Genomic DNA, 20331 nt, shown 5'->3' with positions numbered 1-20331 from the left:
TAATTAGTCTTATAGTGACGGTAGAGTGAGTTACAGAAGGCAAACATTGCCCATTTAAGTTAACCACAGAGATGGGCAGAGGGAGTGTTACAATAGGTATGTTTAGTCTGTGAGCTAGATCAATGTCAAGAAAATTTCCCTCAGCCCCTGAGTCAACGAAGGCCTCACAGTCAAAACTCAGAGTCTGAAAGTGTAAACTCACTGGGAGATGAGTGGCAGAAAAAGAGGATTCAGTGCAACCCCACCCGTCAGTAACCTCTTAACTACTAACGGGTGCTGGCTTTTACCGGACACTGCAGCGCGATATGACCAGCGGTACCACAATAAAAACACAATCCTCTCTCCTTTCTCCTCTGTTTCTCCCGCGAGGATAAGCGAGATCTGCCAAGCTGCATGGGCTCAGGTTCAGGAAGAAATGCTGTGGTCTCGTCAGGAGAAAAATTGGAATCAGGTGAATAAGTCACGTGGCCTTGTTGTGACCGATGGCCTCGTCGACGTAGTCGAGTATCAACCTGAACTGCTAGATCAATCAATTTATCCACCCCGGCGGGTAATTCCAAAGCGTAGATCTCGTCCTTAATGTATTCAGAAAGTCAGTGTAAAAACATGTCCCATTGGGCCTCGGCATTCCAGCCACACTCAGCAGCCAACGTACGAAAATCAATTAAATAGTCTGTTACCGTTCGTTCCCCTTGTCTCAGTTCAGCGAGAAGACGCGCCGCGTCTCGACCAGAGGCAGCGCGATCGAAAACATTTTTGAGTTCGCTAGAAAAGGCTTGAAAGGATGCACAACACGGAAGTCTCTGCTCCCAAACAGTCGTTCCCCAGCTGCCCGCTCTACCCACGAGTAAAGTGATCACAAAGGCCACCTTGGATTCCTCCGTAGGAAACGCAGACGGTTGAAGCAAGATGTATAGTGAACATTTTGCCAAAAAAGAACGACACAACTGAGACTCAACGGAGTAGCATGCGGGAGACGGAAGGCGGGGTTCAGGGGAACGGATAGTCTGGATCACTGGAGCCGATGGATTAGCCGCGGCCTGTTGTTGAGAAGCAGCAGCCTCGCTTCGTAATTGTTGTACCTGTTTCGTCAGTTCAGAGACCTGGGTAACTAGCACCTGAACAGCACGACCCATAGCCATAGTTTGTTCCTCCTGTTGCTGAAGACAAGCGTCACTCTTGACCAATACGTCATGCAATTCTGCCGCACTTGCTGGATCCATTACATGGTCAGTTCGTTCTGTCACAATGATGAGTCGTAGATCCAAATGCAAGTAAGCAGTTTAATGTTGACAGACAGAAAAGGAGAGTTCTCAAAACACCACGTTTAGCAGGCGGGCGACCTGGAAGACAATACTCCGACTGGAGACGTGAGAAGGGGAATCCCCAGAGAAGGCTAGCTCGAAGGCAGGTGAATGGACTCAGGCGATCTTCCAAAGGGCTGGATGCACAGGAAACAAAGACAAACTCTGCACGGAGACTAGGACACAGGAACTGCGAGAGAGACACAAACCAGAGTGACGAACCGACACCAAGCACAAACAACACCAGCGATATAAAGACAGCTAACAAGCATAATGATAAGCTGCAGCTGAAGGCTGCTAAGTGATCAGCTGGTGCTAAACAACAAACAGGTAGTACACACCCACAAACCCACGCCAACAAACACACCAACAGAAACTCAGAACGAACACCCGGACTGATGAACCGTGACAGAAAGCCACTTCAGACAGCGCTTGAATGGACAAAATCATACATAATTATGCCAAAATGCCGTTTTGTCGAGTATCCTCACAAGCACAGTCTAATGTTAGTTAAATAAAGTCTTAAATTAATGTAAAGAGTTATGAGAAAATGGTATGTATATCAGATCCACATCATGTGTGGCAGGTTTTAAAGTGGCAGCAGCCTAATAAACCTGCTGCTTGCTGTCATTAAGGATAATATCAAAGAACAAAAAGAAATTAGAAAATCACTTACTCACTGCTCTTGACTGATTAATTTTGTAGCTTTAATAATTATTAATTTATATTTAATTAATAATTTATGCAATGAAGAAGACACGTACTGCTCTTGTCTGAATAACTTTTGTAGCTTTAATAAGGATTCATCTATATTTAATTTATAATGTATGCAGTAACGACTGCGAAGTATTTGATAACTTTATTCAATTTCTGTATATATCCTACCTGTTAGGCCTACCTAAAAATCTTAAAGCACTGTTTACAAGATTACATGGGACAAAAGCAAACTTTTTGTGCATTTTGACAGGGCAAGTTAAAATCTGAACTGGTCTGACTTGGGCAATAGAAAAAAAAATACGCCCTGATATATTGAAGGGCAAAGGTAAATATGACATTTATTATAATGGGTTTATGTGGAGATTGTTTTAAGTTTGCTTACTGTACATTAAAAAGTTTATAATAAATTAAAAAATATATAGCTTTCAATTCTACTGTAATGCTGGATGGCTATGATTAATGGCTAAAACTGAGAAAATAATTTTTTTTATAGAGACATCAGTATTGGTATCAGTGATACTGGCCTTATTTCATAAAAAGATGCCAAAATATAGGCTACTCTCTTTATGTGTTTAAGTTGTTTCTACGTTATTAGGATTAGAATTGATGCGACAGCATTAAAGAAATAGTATTGAGACTTCACCTTGCCATGCCATGAAGTCTGATGAACTTCTGATAATATGGCCAAGGGTCCAGGACAGAGGAAAGCATTAGGATAACCAAAGCTTTGCAAAGCATTGCATTACCCACGTCTGATCAGGACTTTATAGATCAATGCAAACATAAATGAGAGCAGCGGCTATTATGGACTCGAATAATGCACCAATTTTCTTATCTCTTCAGCCCAGCTTGATGGATCTGTCTGATAGAGGAGCCATAGATTATTGTGTAGCACGAGGAGAGCAGACAACATCCTCCTCCTGAGAAACCTGAGATGCTTTAACTCAAGCTGTTTTTAAAGGCACAGTATTCTGTGAGTGGAGGGGGGAAAAAACAATCATTATTTTCGCAGTATGTTTCAGGGAGCAGCTAATCCGTTTGAGACCGATAGTCCAAACATGGGCTTGCTGAAGGCTACATCAGGGTTGATAGCATCTTGACAAACTAGGATTGTTGATTGTTGATGCAATCTCACTTGCTGTCAGATTGTCCCAGAGCCACTCTCCAAACACGCAGTTTGGCTCTAGCTGATTATCTTTGTAATCAGACAGGGATGGACATTTTGGTCATTATGTTTACTAAAGTAATGACAGATAAATAATAAACTGAGTACTCGAGAGGGCTTAGACACATGCTATTTTTGTTATTCGTATTATTAGTAATGAATGGAAATAATGGATTATATACAGCATATATGTATATATATGCTGTTTATAATCTATGTATGTATACATACATACTCTATATAATGCACTGATAAAGTCATTTACAGCAATGTTTAAACATTTATCAATGTGATAACTTAAATTTGAACAGCTCTGATTTATCATTTTGCCAGTGTTTAAGCATTGTTGTAAAGGACTTTATGTTTTGTTGAGATAAATTAATTAGTCACATGACACTTAATGCTTAGGGGATTGGCTTAAAAAGTTCTGTCTTCCAAAGCAAGCAAAGATTGCACTTTCAGCTAGTGATTAATGAAATTATGACTTTATAGCATTTGCTATAAAATTATATCATCACTATGAACTTGTAAAAAAAGAGTCTTTTTTGACACATTTGTGTATAGTTGTTACCAAAATGTTTGATATTTGGATGAAAAAGCCATCAGTCCATTACTCTTCAAGTCTTCATGACTGATCATGATCAATTATCCTCATGCCCATCCCTAGTTCTGCCAGCTCTTCAGTTGTTTGCTGACATGCACATACACACACACACACACACACACACACACACACGTATACACACTTACACTTCATTTTTCTTGGTTTCTTTCCTCTCGCACGTTCTTTTGCTTGTGGGTTTTCTCTTGTCATTTTAATCCCCATCTCTCGTGCTGTCTTTCGCTCGCTTTTTTGCTTCTCTCTCTATTTCACTCCTCCCCTTCTAATAAATTATGTATGCCATTTCTGCCAGGCTGAGGGCTGCATTGCTGCCTTGCTGAATTGCTCTCTCTCCATCTCTCTCTCTCTCTCTCTCTCTCTCTCTCTCTCTCTCTCTCTCTCTCTCGCTCTTGCGCTCTGCACACAGGACCGAGTCTGCTCTCTCAGAGCTCACTGCAGCTCAGCTCGAACCCAGAGGGCTCCCTCCAGTACTCTGCCAGCTACCATAGTAACCAGACCCTGGCCCTGAGCGACTGCTTGTCCGCGCCACAAACCCAGCAGCCTCAGACCCCTCCACGCTCCAGCGGCCAGCCTGGAGGAGCCGTGCACAGCTACAACCAGGTGAGCGCTTCTTCTTTCCTTATTTCCTCCTGGTCTCGTTACAATACCATCCCTCACTTTTTGTATTTTCACCTCCTCTCTCTTTGTTTTTCGACGTGACTGCCCTGTTCTGCACCGCAAGTCTCTCGTGATCAGGGGTGTTGTAGCAATTCTGCTTTTTTGGGGGGGACTGGCACGGAATGATTTCCAGGCTCCAGCTTGGGATCATGTTTCAAGCTGCAGCCTAAAAAGTGATTTCAAAACCTGATTTAAGCAATTAACTGCAAGACCGAAGCGTTTGTTAGCAGATGGCAGTGGTACTGCATTGCATCGAGCGACGAGCGTGTGCAAGGCAAACTTTGTCATTATCCGGGGAGTTAAATTGTGCCCTGTTGATGAGACTGTAATTACAGCAAACCCTGCAGGGCGGTTTCTCCCAACTTTCATTTCTTTTAAATGAGTATCACACACCTGCTACAAGCTAGGAATGTTCCCTAAAAAGGTACAAAGTCTGTTCAGACCACAAATATTTAATTTCCTCCATGTTCGCTAATTAACTGGATGTCTAACGGATGCAAATGACAGAAGAAGTGCCTGAGCGGTCGGTCACGATAAAGCTGACAATGGCACATCCTCACTCTCTTGCTCCCTCGCCCTCCCTTTTGCTCTCTTACCTTTCACATCCTTAGACACTTTTAATGAACACATAGGCCCTCTGTCTTTTAATGAAAGATGCCCAGCGCGTCCTCGGCCCTCCTGATTTGTTCTGAGACAGTTGAGGAGGGCCTCTCTGCAAAGGTTCTTACACAACTTTCTCATTTTAAATTAATGCAGAAAAGGAATTGTGTTTCTAGCGTCTCTCTTTTCTTTATCTTCTGTGTTCGTGTGGACTGTTGGGTTGGTTGTGTGGAGGGTAATCTGAAGAGGGCTGGTCTGCTCCAGGATGGGTTTATATAACACAACACATCAGTTAGGTGCTTTTATGTAGATATTTTTAACACCATAAACCTCTTGTTCCCTAAATAATTCATCCACATCAGGAACCAGTTACAGTCTCTTCAAGTAGGTGTTCCTCTTCTCTCTACGCTGGGATGCAGTTCTCTTAGCAAGAGAGAGAGAGAGAGAGATAGAGAGAGAGAGAGAGAGAGAGAGAGAGAGAGAGAGAGAGAGAGATGGAAAGATAAAGCATTCAGGAATGATGGTATAATTGCATTACACCTTGGTATAACATGATATTGAGCTATTAAACACCTTTTTTAAATCTTCACAATCCTATCTTGAGAGTTTTATTTTCTTGAGAGGATTCTTCCATCTCTTCTATCTCATTCATTAAAGTCTTATCAGAAGAAGCAGCACACTCTTGAAAATAAAGATTACACTTACAGCCGAAAAGCTTTTTGCAGCCTGATATCACAGGAGAACCTTTTTACATTCCACAGCTTATTCTTTAATTCTTTATAGTAAACCATCTACAAGCCGGGCATTAGGATATCTGGAAGAAGCAATATGTTGATATAAAGACCGTGCATCAAGAATGTGCTGTGATAGTCTTCAAAGAATCAGGTGATCAAGATTTGGCCAAGTTGGTCAAGCTCTTTATTGTCATTGTTTAGGCGCACCGCAGTTGTACAACACTGTCCCATGTGAAGCTTGATCTCACAACCTTCATATCATGCAGAGGCATGTCAAAAAAGCAAAGACTTATGTTTGGAATGGTATACTACAGGGATAGGAAACTAGGTGATGGGGTACCACTGACTGTCCTGCAGAGTTTAGCTCCAACCCTGATTTTAAAAAAAACTCACTTACCTGTAGCCTAAGTAATCCTGAAGACATTGATAAGCTTGTTCTGGTGTGATCAGGTTTGGAGCTAAACTTGGAAGGACAGTATCACTCCAGGACCGACATTGCCCATCCCTGGGTTATAGTGATCCCCACGTTGCCCAACAAACAATTAGTTCATTTGTGAGGTTGAATTACTCAAGCTCAAAGTATACTTTGGCCGTCTACGTTCCGCAACAGTCTGCGCATTGCCCGTTTGCAGACGTCCGTGCACACCGCCCATATGCAGCCCAATTTTTGTGTCCGTGTGGACAGTGTGAGTACAACAGTCTAAATGCAAGTTGAATGTTGAGACGGAAGAGCCCACTAGGTAGCGATATGCAGTTGTGATGTGCAGTAGACGAAGAAGAGTGTGAAAAGAGCTATACAAAACAAAAGGCTGGTCCAAGAACAGTAAACAAAGCAGAATATCATTCTCCATAGTTTTTGTTTTGGTTCTTCTTCTAAACTTTGCATGCAATGGTGAATCCGCTACTATTCGTCTTCTCTCCCTCCGAGCGAATGTCCTGTAAATGACACGACTCAGTGCAATCTAATAATCTATCCATTTCCTTATCCTTAAAATTGTATTGGATTATAGAAATGTACCAGTGGTGACAGGAATTTTGACGTTGAAGGTTTTACCTTGAAAAATCGTGATCGCCAAAGATTTTTAAGATGAATTCAGTATTTAACTATTTTGCCTATTTTAGTAAGAAAAGTCTAGGAAAGGCAGGACACAATGAGGGAGGAGAACAAGATCAGGAAAGAAGCACTGCCCACAAGTCTATGGCTCTAACTGTTTTATGCCAGGTTCAGACTACACAATATACAATATACTCAATACGTTACGATACTCACTGTGTCAGATTATGCGGTTTTGACTCCTTGACTCCTTGTTGTGTCATGGACTACATGTTTCTTCCCGGCCAATCATCGCTAGCCGTTTTTAACGGTGTGCGTGATGTCATCAAGAAGGTGGAACTAGCAACTGATATCACAAGAGCATAAACAAGCAATAGCCTAATGATAATCCCTTGTAGTGCCTCCGCTATCATTCGCCAGTATTGATCTTTTTTCAGTCTGTCATGTTAGTCCTTCAAGGAAATATCATATAAGTCGGAGTATTGTTGCCATTGCTCCACAAATTATGTTTTATTAACAAAGTTCGGGAGGAGCACGCACAGATAATTAACACGAGTGGACAGCAATCAGCAATCAACGATAAGAGGTATATATACTCAGCAGTCTCACCTCAATTCATTGACAGTTTAGCAGCATCCCTCCACCGCCACTTCTCCACACTTCTTGTCCTAACCATTTACATACGGGGAGAAGTATTCTGGGTTCGGGACGATTTTCGCGCTCGAAGCCCTTCCCCCGGACAGCACGCCGAATATGCATTAAACTTACTTCCTCTAATTGTATGTAAGTGTGAACTAGTGAAATTCCACCTAGTAGCACCAATACAATCGTCTCTCTTTTGTTTCGACATGTTTGAAAGCTGTTTACGGAAGAGCTTCTGTGCTCCTATTGGTCAAAGTCACAAATGTGATGGAACCCGTCATAGAGGACGGGAAAAAAGTTAAACCGGCTAGTCTTTTTGTCGTGACGACGTGAAGCGTCACAGACTTTGTGTCGGTTGTCATCCACCATGACACACTATGTGAGATGAAACAATCGTTTCTTGCGTCCCGACGCCTATTGTAGTTTACAAATCACCACGACACCCTACTTTAAACAGATCATGCTAAAATCGTGTGATCTGAACCTGGCATTCTTTTTATTTTATTGTATATTGTATATTGTATATTATTTTCAAGGTTTTTAAGGTGGATTCTTGTACATTCCACTTATACAGTAAAAGCTGTTTTCAATAAGGAGATTCTCTGAAGAATCTTTAAGAACATAGTGTAGAGGCAAACAAAGCTTGGTTTAGCTTTAAATGTCATAGACTTTTCTAGCAAAAACATTCTCTCCGTCTTCAAGACCTTTGCCTCATATTTATTCAACTCTCCATTTGAATGTTATTACCTGATAGCAATGCAATGAAGGAGAAATAAAACCCTGCTAGCTTTTTTTCCCCCACTGGAAATTGCTCTGACTGCCAGTTTAAAAATAACGTAATTTATTCTGAATAAGAATAATCAGGTTTCATGCTTTCTGTAAATGAGAAACAGTGGAACTAATGTTTCATTGTAATCACCCACAATCATCATGGTGATTGTGAGGAATCTAAAGGAAGAAATGTTTATTCACACGCCAAAGCGTCTTTCTAAATGACTGGCCCTGCGCCAGCATTAATTTGCCCGGGTGTATCTGTGCTCGCTTGCCCTTCTGTATTCCGGTTGATGCAACATCCATTGACATAAGGGGTGGTGATCCCACGAGAAACTGCGACATATGGCTGTGAATGTATATGCAGTAACTTCCGTTTACAGGCTTTTTTTGTGTGTTCAGGAAACATGCTTGCATATTACTTTCAAGGGAATTATTGTCTCATATCACCATCTGAATATCAAGTAAACCAACTTACCCCTAAAGCGATAGGTCACTCGAAAATGAAAAGTCATAATTTACTCGCCCGTCATGTCATTCCAAACCTCTATGACTTTCGTCCTTCTGTGGAACTCAAAAGAAGATATTTTGGTGAATGTTTTTGGTCATTTTGTCATATTATGAAAGTCATTAGGGTCAAAAACATTCCCAAAAGATCATAAAGTTAGTGTAAATTTAATCAATATTACTCAAGAACCGACTACATAAAATATGGCAGCACAAACCCCAAATGCCATGATGTAAGTTCACATAACATGCAAGAACCAATTAGCTGAACTTTCAGCATCATTACTCCAGTCTTCAGTGTCACATGATCCTTCAGAAATCATTCTAATATGCTGATTTGCTGTTCAAGACACATATCTTATTAAGAGTGTTGAAAACAATTGTGCTACTTTCTTTCTTTTTTTGAAAACTATATTTTCATAGAAATGTTTTGTAACATCATAAATCGTTTTACTGTCACTTTTATCAATTAAACTGATTTCTGAATAAACGTATTAATTTTTTTAGAAACAAAACACAATCTTGATGCCCTAAACTTCTAAATGGTAATGCAATTCTTTGAATTATCTTCTTTCGAAATATCTTCTTTTATGTTCCACAGAAGAAAGAAATGACATGAGGGTTAAACTATTTTTTTTTAATAAGGATCTGTTTTGATTAGAGATAACACTTATCTTACTCTTCTCCTAGGTGACATCTAACCGTGCAGCCCAGCTCGCAGCGGGCGACTCTTGTCAGAGCCATGGCGGTGCCCTGCTGTCCGGTTCCCAGCATCCGTCTGCAGCGTCCGGCCCGGGCCTGTATTACTCTAGCTCTACTCTACCTGCCCAGCGCGTCAGCTCACCCCTGAACTCAATGCAGTCCAGCGGATCCCCGACTAAACTGCAGCGTCTGGGCTCGGCCTCTGACACACCAGGTTACGCCACCACCCAGCGCCTGCCCTCTTCATCCTCCTCGGCCTCCCCCAAGCCTTCTCCGGGCAGGCTCGCCAAATCCTACAGTAGTAGCTCGCCGATCAATGCGGTGGGCATCGGAGGATCTCCTGGCACTCACACTTCAGGCTCCCCTCACCGGTTAGCATCTCCACCCAATAACGCATCACCTATCTATCAGCAGCTGCAGACCGCCGGAGTGTCTACTTATGCCACGCTTTCACCCAAAAGGCTCGTGCACTCGGCTGAGCAGTACAAGATATCCCACGATCTCTACGCCACCGCCACTCTACAGAGACCAGGCAGCCTTGCTGGTGAGTAACAACTCCTGACCTGCCTTTTACTAGCCAACTGGGATTTTCGAGTCGCGGCAATTTAACAAACATTGTGTGAGTGTTTCTATAGGGACGTTTTTGAAGCATGAAATACTTTCAGACACCCAAGAAAATAGTACAAGTCCATTGTTTGCTGTAATCTGGGAATGTATTTTCTGTGAAACGATCAAGAAAGCAGCAAGAACGAAAACAAGTACATCAGTGTGCAGACAACTTGTGCTAGTAGGCAACTTGGCAGACTTCTTGAAACTTATAATAGATTTTGATCAGCTTGAGCATTCACTTTGAGCATTCACACTTACAATGATTTGATGAAACAAATCAAAGCTAAATATAAATAATAAAAAATGACAAAAGTATATATGTGACCCTGGTCAAGTCACACCGGTATATTTCGAGTTCACATAAGTCACATATATTGGTTCGTATGGAATTACTTTTGTCTCATAAAAACTGAACGTAACTTTATAAAACTGAACGTAACTTTTTCAGAAACTATCAAAAATATGCCATAACAAAAGAAGAAAAACAATGTAAATGAAAAAAATTAACTTAGTCACACAAATTTAACAGGCTCTTCAAATATGCTTCATTCTTTGTAAATGTTTTTCAAATATTCGTTTTCGCAGATCGTGGATTCTGAATGCATTGCCACATGTTTCGCTTACGCTTCGCAGTTTTTTGTTTGCTGTTTTGAAACAAACCTCTCGTGGGGGTGGGGCTTAACAGTGATCTACTCTGATTGGATAGTGAGCTTTTGATGGACAGGTGCTCTCTGACTTGGAAGAACAGACGTCACTCAGTGGCGCGCATATTGAAAAGCTCTCACGGTGATCGGGATCAATCGGGTTAGCCCCATCAGGATGATTACTTGTTTACTTATCAAGAATTTCTCTCTCATTATAATATTCCTGTTACTCCAAAACAGTTTTCCACTGTATTTGGTGCTATCCGTAATGGTGTCATTATGCTATTGAGGGCCATAATAGTTTTTTGACAAGTTCTGAATTGCCTCTCCCAGACCCAGCTGACACGTATGTAGGCACTAGGCAGGATATCTTTTAAATCTACATATTCTCGTTCTCAATGATTGTGTTTCCACTCCTCTTGTTGATACAAAATGGAACACATTAGTGGAAAATATTTAATGGAAGAAGGTTTGGACTCTCCCTAACAAGTAACTATTGGTAAATAAGGTCAAAGAGATTTCTTTTAAGCTTATTCATCGATATCCTGTTAAAACGTTCATGGTATCAAAATTCAAATTAAGTATAGATACAAATTATAGTTTTTGTGATTCACTACCAGAGACTATCTTACATCTTTTTTTGGCATTGTGATCACACAATAAAACGTTGTCAAGACATTTGCCAGTGAATTTTTTTATTTGCAACTTGGTTATTTTGCTTGCAAGCCCGAACTGTTGCACACTGTACATGAATAAAACTTTTATCGATGTTATTGGTTACTTCAGTAACACGAACTACTTCAAGCTGCCTTGAAGGACAAGCGGCGCAGGAGAAAGATGATGCCGCTCCGTGTCTCTCCTGAGAGCTCATCTTTACAGAATGAGACGATCGAAGGTCAAATATTATTTACATATATAATAAAAAGCACAACGTATTGCATACAAATCACTGCAAGAGCTTTCCAATATAGGCGCCACTGAGTGACGTCTGTACTTCCAAGTCAGAGAGCACCTGTCCATCAAAAGCTCACTATCCAATCAGAGTAGATCACTGTTAAGCCCCACCCCCACGAGAGATTTGTCTCAAAACAGCAAACGAAAAACTGCGAAGCGTAAGCGAAACCTGTGGAATTGCATTCAGAATCCACGATTTGCGAAAACGAACCTTTGAAAAACATTAACAAAGAATGAAGCATATTTGAAGAGCCTGTTAAATTTGTGCGACTGAGTTAATTTTTTTTCATTTTCATTGTGTTTTTCTTCTTTTGTAATGGCATATTTTTGATACTTTCTGAAAAAGTTACGTTCAGTTTTATAAAGTTACGTTCATTTTTTTTGAGACAAAAATAATTCCATAGGTTCAAGTCACACCGGTATATTTGTGGCAATAGCCAACAATACATTGTATGGGTCAAAATTATCAATTATTTCATGCCAAAAATCATTGGGATATTAAGTAAAGATCATGTTCCATGAAGATATTTTGTAAATTTCTTACCGTAAATATATAAAACATTTATTTTTGTAAGTGAATTCAGCACAATCGCGAACATAAATGGACAACTTTTAAAGGCGATTTTCTCAGTTTAGATTTTTTTGCACCCTCAGATTCCAGCTTTTCAAATAGTTGTATCTCGGCCAAATATTGACCTATCCTAACAAATCATACATCAATGGCTTAATTTTTCAGCTTTCAGATGATGTATACATCTCAATTTTAAAAAAAGGTTACTCATGTGACTGGTTTTGTATTCCAGGGTCATATATTAAATGGAAAATAATAATAATAATAATAATAATAATAATAATAATAATAATGGAAATAAAAAATGGAAAGTCTCATTCAAAATATTAATAAAAAAATATAATAGTATATAAATAATACTAAAATAGTACTGCTAGGTGGTACAAATAATTGTCTTAATGAGTGAGTCAGTGAATCATTAATTCAACCGATTTGTTCAACACATTTTTTCAAGTGAAAAGGTGTTTTAGATCGGTGACATCATTAGGACCGCATGAACGTTTGGAGAACAGACAGCTCCTTATGCTTTTTAATCGCTTTCGCGGTACTTTGATGCCATACACAGTAAGAGCAGCGTCGTTTAAGGCGAACACGCTTAATGTGAGTGAATGTTTTTTTTTGTCTAGCTGTTGTATAAAAGCAGCATACTGCAAAAGCAATGTCACACACTTCAGCCTATGTGTGTGTGTGTGTGTGTGTGTGTGTTTGTGTCATAGCTCAATACCCATGGATCTTGGGTAAATAAGTTCAATTCTATGGTAGACAGAGAAATTCGATACTCATATAAGTTTTCACATAGAAAGCACCTAAGGAACCGCATTTGTTTTCCATGCATGTTTTCTTTACTGATCCCTACATTCAGCCCCTTAAGTCAAGAGACTTCAGCTCTTCCTTTGAAGGAACATAGCACTTTGATATGAAGACTCGTTCTCGCTCCGCAGTTAAACATCAAAGAGGTTCAGTAACAATTCATTTATTCAGTCATATACCATACGTGGCTGTTTATGTAATAAATGTTGCTATTTTTGCATTTAACATGTTACTATGTAGAAAATAGTCTCAATCAATCTTAGGTCAAAGATGACAGGCTTTGATTTAAAATTACAAACAAAAAACAACAACAAAAAAAAACCCATGCTTTTAAAGCGAAATGCTTTTATACTTCTCAACGTGTTTAGTTGAATTGCTTCATTAATTGCTTTAACCTGTTAGTTTTCAATTTCCATTTATCACAATTAAGTCTGTAACAACAATCATCCCATTACATACTTCTAAGGTCATTTACATATGTTCATTTGTTAAAAGACACAAATAATAAATACTGTACGAAAAGAGAATTTTTCTATTTTATTACATTTATTTTATTAATACTGAGATGGTAAAGCTGAATTTTCGGCATCATTACTCTAGTTTTCATTTTCACATGATCCTTCAGAAATCATTTTAATATGCTGATTTGCTGCTTAAGAAACATTTCTTATTATTATGAATGTTGAAAAGAGTTGAACAAATATTTTTGTGGAAACCATGATACAGTTTTTTCAGGATTCTTTGATGAATAAAAAGTTCTAAAGAACAGCAATTAATTAATTTAGTCCATCTGTTAATGTCACATCAGGGTCGGGCAATAATTGGGATCTACCCAATTATTTTATTCTGAAATTCAGAGACGTTTTGTGCAATAAGCCAGAAAACACAGCTGCATTAAGAGCGAGAGCCTGTTATCTAAATCACCCGTTTAACAGGCTGATTGTGGACCTGTGTAAGGTATTGTGGATTACAGCCCTATATTACCTGCCACATTGTCAGCTCTTCATCAAACCCGCTGAGAGAAACAGGCGCACAATGGGAAACAGCGGGCCAGTGCCAAACTGTCCCTCTGCCCGTGCTGAGCCATCACCGGCTCTCCCGCTTGTCTCTTTGATTAAAGTCCGGCATCCCGTATCCGTACACCTCCACCAGTGTCTGTACAGTGGGAATGCTCCAGCATGCTGGCTGTGGACCGAGAAAAATGAGCGCAGTCCACCCACCGGTGCACTGACCGAAAGCTGATTAGATTTGAAGGCAATTACGTAGTTTAGACAAGAGACTTTGTTTGCAAGGCTTCCCTGATTTCTTTAGGATGTTTAATGCGTTTGGTGAGCCTGTCTTTCATGATGTAGTATTTGGAGGGATTGTTGGCGAGGGGGTGATGATGTGTGTCATTACAGCTGGAGGCCGTGTGAGAGAGAATGGCGAGAGAGTTGGAATCTTACTAAGACTGAAAAAGATGGACTTTCTTTTAATGCTTGTATTGAAACAAGGTGAAAAGTGCAGTGCAATCATGGAGAATCATTGTAAGCAGCACAGAAAAAAAAAATTTTCTGGTTTGACTTGAGTGGTTAAAATGACTCCTGAATGAGCTTCTCACTTCACATGAGCATTTGCATGAAAGTACTATGAAAATACAGACCTATTTAGAGCAAATGTAATTGTAGAGGTAGAAAAAGGTTTTCTTCATAGATGATATATTATATTCTGTACCTTAATTTAGCCACTTGAGCCCCGTAAAATCATTTAGTCAGTTTTCTTTGCTGTGCTGATGTATATCATTTTTAAACATGTAGTTTGGCTTATTTTTAATAGCCTTAAGCCTTTCATTTTTGGCTAAATAAATAACTCCCCGCCATTGAATTTTGGTGAACTATCACTTTAATATTATTATTTTTCTTATTATTGTTGTTGTTAAAATATTATGAAAACTATTCATTTATAATACAACAATAAATTATATGTATGTAATATTCATATTTTCAAATGTAGTAGTAGTAGTAGTAGTAATAATAATAATAATAAAAGAATGTTTATTCTTACATTTAAGAATAAAATATTATTTTAGTCATGACTAAGTGATATTTAACAATAAATTAACAATATAATAATAATAATACATTTCAAAATACAGAAGTATAATATAAATATAATTTTTAATAATAAATTATTTTTAATGATAAATTGTTACCAACTATTATTGTTGTTAAATAATGTATTATTAAATATTATTAAATTAAATACATTACATTTATATTTATGTATTTATTATTGATATTGGTGGCGGTGTCATTAAAATATTATGACATTATATTAGTCTATCATTAAAATAATAAAGTATATTATGTAATATTTGTATTATTAACATAGTAGTAGTAGAAGTAGTAGTAGTAGTAATAATAATAAATTAAAAATACATGCATTTAAGTACAATATATTATTTTAATAATCAATACATGATATTTAATAAGTTTATAATAAATTATTTAAAAAACAACTATTATTGTTGTTATTTTATTATTAAATACCCTTTATTTATTATTAAATTAATACATTATTATTATTAGCAGTAGTGGTAGTATTATGAAGACAATGAAGAATGATCATTGTAATAAACAATTCTAATAAAAAAATAATAATAATATAGCTCAAAAGGCTGTTTATTGTTGCCAATCAATTTAGCAACTTGACACATTAATGCATAATTAAACTGATGGGCGGGCATCTGTATGTGTATAGAATTTTTAAAGCGGTTTTGAATATGGCTCAGATTTTAGAGCTATATGTTTTTATAATTAAGATTAATTGACAGGTTTTAGCCTGAGAGCTCCACTAGGTACTACATTAGATCATACTCTTAATCTATCATCCTCATGCTTTAATGACAGCAAACAGAGAACACAATGCACAGCCTATGTTCAGATGTCTGAAGCGCTATTAGCACGTTGCCTGTGATTAGACAGTGAAGAGGTGCTTCAGAGCGCTTGTCTAAGTTCTTCCAAATGTGTTCCAGATGTACAAACCTATTTATTCAGCCAGCTGTATCAAAGGCGTGTGGATTTCTCTTTTAGATATAAAGTTTCATCATTAGGAGGGTAGGGAGTGTGAGGGCAGATTGAATGGATGTTACGGAACGGGAACGGTTTTGCTAGTTTGTATATATGTCTTTGGAGGAGCCGCTGACCTGTCAGTCCAAATCCTTCACTTGGGCAAAGAGTTTAGCCTAGAAATTGCCTTTGAAAAGCTGTGATTCTCCTGCAGTGGGTCATGCTGCTTTGCTTGTAATCACTTGGACCTGTTGGCAACATCTGTGACAGGATGTTGTCTGTCTCTCAGGTTCTCTCTGTTCTTACATGTCTCTTGTCCTCCTGGGCTGCTTGTCTGTCAGTCTTGCTATCTTGCCCAGTTAGCCATCTGTCTGTCTCTCTACCCTGTTGAAGAGACCAGCATATGTTGCGTTTTGAATTCTGCTGTCCCCAACATGGTTTAGCTTAACCAACAAGACTTCTTCTTCTTCCTTTTTTTTTAATCAGCTTCCCAGAAAGAAAAGCATGACTATGCTGGTCTACCAGTCAGACCAGCACTAAACCAGCTTGGACCAGCATAGAAATTGGCTGGAAGTCTTTTCAGCATGTCATCGACCCTCAAATGTAAAGGGAGCCCCTTCCTAAAATATAAAGGCAGCTTTATATTTTTGTATAAAGACCCTTTTATACTGTGGTGAAAAAAAGTATAAAATATTATTAAGACATATTGTTTCCCAAATTATTGACTTTTAAAATGTCACGGAGATACTGTAATACACTGGCACCAATGTTGCCTAAATATTTATTTGTATTATTTGTATTCATTAAGTATTAAAGATGAAATGAGCACATTCATATTTAAACTTAAAAATATATGAAAATATTTTCTGGAGAACTTTTACTTTATATGTTGACAGTATTTTTCTTTTCTTTTTTTTCTACTTGTTGTTAATGTAAAATATATTTTTTTAAAAAATGGTTTGGGTTATATTTCTTACCAATTTTTTATTTCTCAGAAATGTTCCCCAGACCCTCAAACACCCTCTTGCAGCTCCCTGCGGGTTCCAGACACCAGTTTTAAAAATCCCTGGCTTTCACATCAACTATTGGTGTTATCTACAAAAGTTCATGTCTTATCCTCCAAATCTCATGTCATTCATCTTTTCCATCTGGTCAGAAGAAAATAGAGCGTCTCAGATGATGAAGCAGAGTGAGAGAGCTTTTTATAGGGCTTTAGCAATTGTGGATGTATGATGGATCTCCTCCTAACACTAAAGAAATCAGGTTAGGGATGAGGGGCGTTTGACTGCCGGACACCGATAGGGTGATTACATGAAATGTCCTTTATCTAAACCTTCTTATTTTCAGAACATTACACAATTAAGTCCTATGAAGCAACAGAGCACCAGAAGCAGATCAGACATTCCAATAGTTTGAAGATTAACATGCATTTACTTGTTCTGTTCTATTCTGCTGAATGTTTGCATTTTGCCGTTTAGAGTAGAACATCTCTGTCATTTAGTGAAAACCAATGAGACAAGCTGCCAAGATCAAGAGAAACCGCCAATCCTGAAGTACAACAACTCTAAAGATTGTGTGTCTGTGTGAGTGTGGCATCCCTATAGGCCGGTGAAAAGCCAGGATATAAAGTGTGTGGATCGATTCGACAATGTGAGTGAATGTTGAGTTAGCATTCGCATTCCTCTTGTGTCTCAGGTTCATAAACATCTACTTCACAGTCTTCTTGTTTCTCACTGGAGATCCCAACATGCTCTCTTGATCGAGAAGGGAAGGATTACTGGGGCTGTGCCGACACAATCATATGATCATTGCAGTGGGGATTTCTTTAAGACTGCAAGGGAAGCTCGGCTTCCCCTATAATGTCAAAAAAATTATTTTCAAATATGTTAGCATTTTATTGACTAAAAATGCGTTAGAACACGTTCATCACGAAGATGAGTTCGTTCAGAATCAGCTACATATAGCAGGTCGGCTGACTCGATTTTCTTCTCATACATTCCCGTAGCGTCACAATGCATTTCCTTGTCGAAGCCTAGTGTCAATTGACTTCAATGGGGCTGCTTTGAACAGTTTTTTTTTCAGTGCTTCGAAACTAGATGGTCATTGGATAAATCTGCGATTATGTCCCGCCCACGGACGCTCAGCTTTTCTGGGTAGAATGGAGGAGTGGGCGGGGCTGGACGCCAGGCTTTTGTGTGATGATTGGAGGGTCTGTCGAAAGACCTCCTTTTGATTGACAGCGATTTTGTACTATGAGCTCTGTCCCGTCGCGGATTTTGCAAGTGTAGTCGAAAGACAAACTGCTGCAACCTATTTCTTGGTATTTGCTTGGCGAAATTGCTAGACAATTTTCATCATACATTTCACACAATTATACACCACATTCCTTGTTTAAGTTTAACCTAATTCCCACATTTCCTCCGTCAAGTTGAATATCGTTTTTTTAGATCGTTTGTTCATTCATTCATTCATTTATACAGTAGGCTGGGCTATAAATAAATGGACAATTTTTATGACGTAGGCCGAAAATGAGCTTCCCCTTTTTGAAAGACCAGCAGCCACCACAGATCATTCTTTTTTTAATTCTTACTATATATATCTGTAAGGATATAAACAGTGTTGGATCACTGTTGAATGTTGACATCACTTGCCTTCCTCCAGTGGTTCATAAGGATCATAAACACCATCTTCACAGTCTCGTTGTTGCTCTGCGGAGATACTGTACACTCTTGATCAGTAAGAAAATATTGACTTTCTGATGCCTTGGACATTTTGTTATTGGCAGGTCTAGGGGGAGAGCCAACAGTTTATTTACAGCACATTGAAGATCGCCGCGATGATATACTAACACTCCCGTATTGTTGTTCTCATTCATAAGAGGTTTAGTTTGCAGGACTTTTTCTTCCATCTTTAAAACTAACAGGAACAATGCCTTTTGTGCAGGATCTCGAGGTTCGTACAGCAGCCAGCACACTCACCTGGGCCCTGAACTGAGGCCCCTGCAGTCCCCTGAGCATCACATCGATCCCATATATGAAGACAGAGTCTACCAGAAAGTCCCCATGAGAAGCCTGAGCCAGAGCCAGGGAGAAGTGCTCCCTCCAGGCCATACGGGAACCTACCGGAATAACACGGGTAAAGTTTACACACACACACACACTCTCTCTCTCTCTCTCTCTCTGTGCTGAAGTGTGTTAATCCCCAAGTTACCAACCTCCAGGATTTCTGCAAGAGAGCCAAATCCTTAGAGAGCATTTATCCAAATCGGACACGGTTCTTGCTCACAGCCGAGTGTTGACCTCATTAGAATTAATCCGAGTTAGAGCACATCACACAATCTGTATTTGTGAGCGTGTATTTTACTTAGAAGGTTTCACTTGTCTTACCATATCACATTAAAACACCTCAGCAGTCTTTTTCAATTAGCACATTGCTCGTTTTATTTTGATTGTAAGTCAGGTGTAGCATGATAATCTGATGTGGTTCGCCAGTTTTTTTAGTGCTGTTTTTAATTCCTTACATCTCATTGAGAAAGTGTAGTGTGAATCCAGTTCAGGAGAATGAGACCAATATAGATTACAAAAGCTGTGCTAATATAATCATATTATGGATTCTTTTTTTATACTCTACATCAATACATTAGATACTTGTATTATGTGTGCATTCGTATCATTTATTTATTTATAATATATTATTTCATATTTGTTGTTAATTAAAAATGTTATAATATACTTTTATAGTATATACATACTATATGTACTATATATATATATATATATATATATTTCATATATTTCAATTGTTTTGTATATACAAAATGCATATTTACAACAAATATTTATATTATTAATGTGAATAAAAAATTATAATTTTTATATTAAACATGCATCTCTTCAAACTGAATTTCTGCATTTAAATCCTTGTATTGATTTGTGTTATGTAGTTATATGTATTTGGATTCATTCATTCATTCATTTTTTAATGTACACATTGCAAAGCTACTAGTTTAACTGCATGTCTTACAAGTGGGGTGGTGGTATTACTAATTTTTGCCACTAAAAAGCTGCATTACTTAAAAAAATATTTTATTGGTTGGATAGCAATTGTAGTGTTGACACTATAAGTTTCTCTGTGTTTGGAAAAAAAATTGAAATTGTAATTTTTATTGATTGTGTTTGGTTTCAATGTGTGTAATGTGATCAAAGTGAAATCAAAACGGTA

The 20331-nt window shown here is 38.4% G+C and overlaps 1 protein-coding gene across 6 annotated transcripts in view; it reads left to right on the top strand.

Moving 5' to 3' along the window:
* ctnnd2a (catenin (cadherin-associated protein), delta 2a) overlaps positions 1-20331 on the top strand; it is a 329118-nt gene that overhangs the window by 173432 nt on the left and 135355 nt on the right. For 5 of the 6 annotated variants that reach the window (XM_077244713.1, XM_077244712.1, XM_077244715.1 and 2 more), the window contains 3 exons: positions 4215-4408; positions 9464-10019; positions 19054-19245. In XM_077244713.1, the coding sequence (XP_077100828.1) occupies positions 4215-4408; positions 9464-10019; positions 19054-19245 (942 nt within the window). The remainder of the gene's footprint in view (positions 1-4214; positions 4409-9463; positions 10020-19053; positions 19246-20331) is intronic. The other variant, XM_077244717.1, reaches the window with a different exon arrangement.

Source organism: Siphateles boraxobius, unplaced genomic scaffold (genome assembly GCF_051911475.1).
Source record: "Siphateles boraxobius isolate OS27281-9 unplaced genomic scaffold, OSU_SipBor_1 26, whole genome shotgun sequence".
Taxonomy (NCBI): Eukaryota; Metazoa; Chordata; class Actinopteri; order Cypriniformes; family Leuciscidae; genus Siphateles; species Siphateles boraxobius.
Note: the sequence above shows the minus strand (reverse complement) of the source record. Positions and strands in the feature narration are given on the sequence as shown.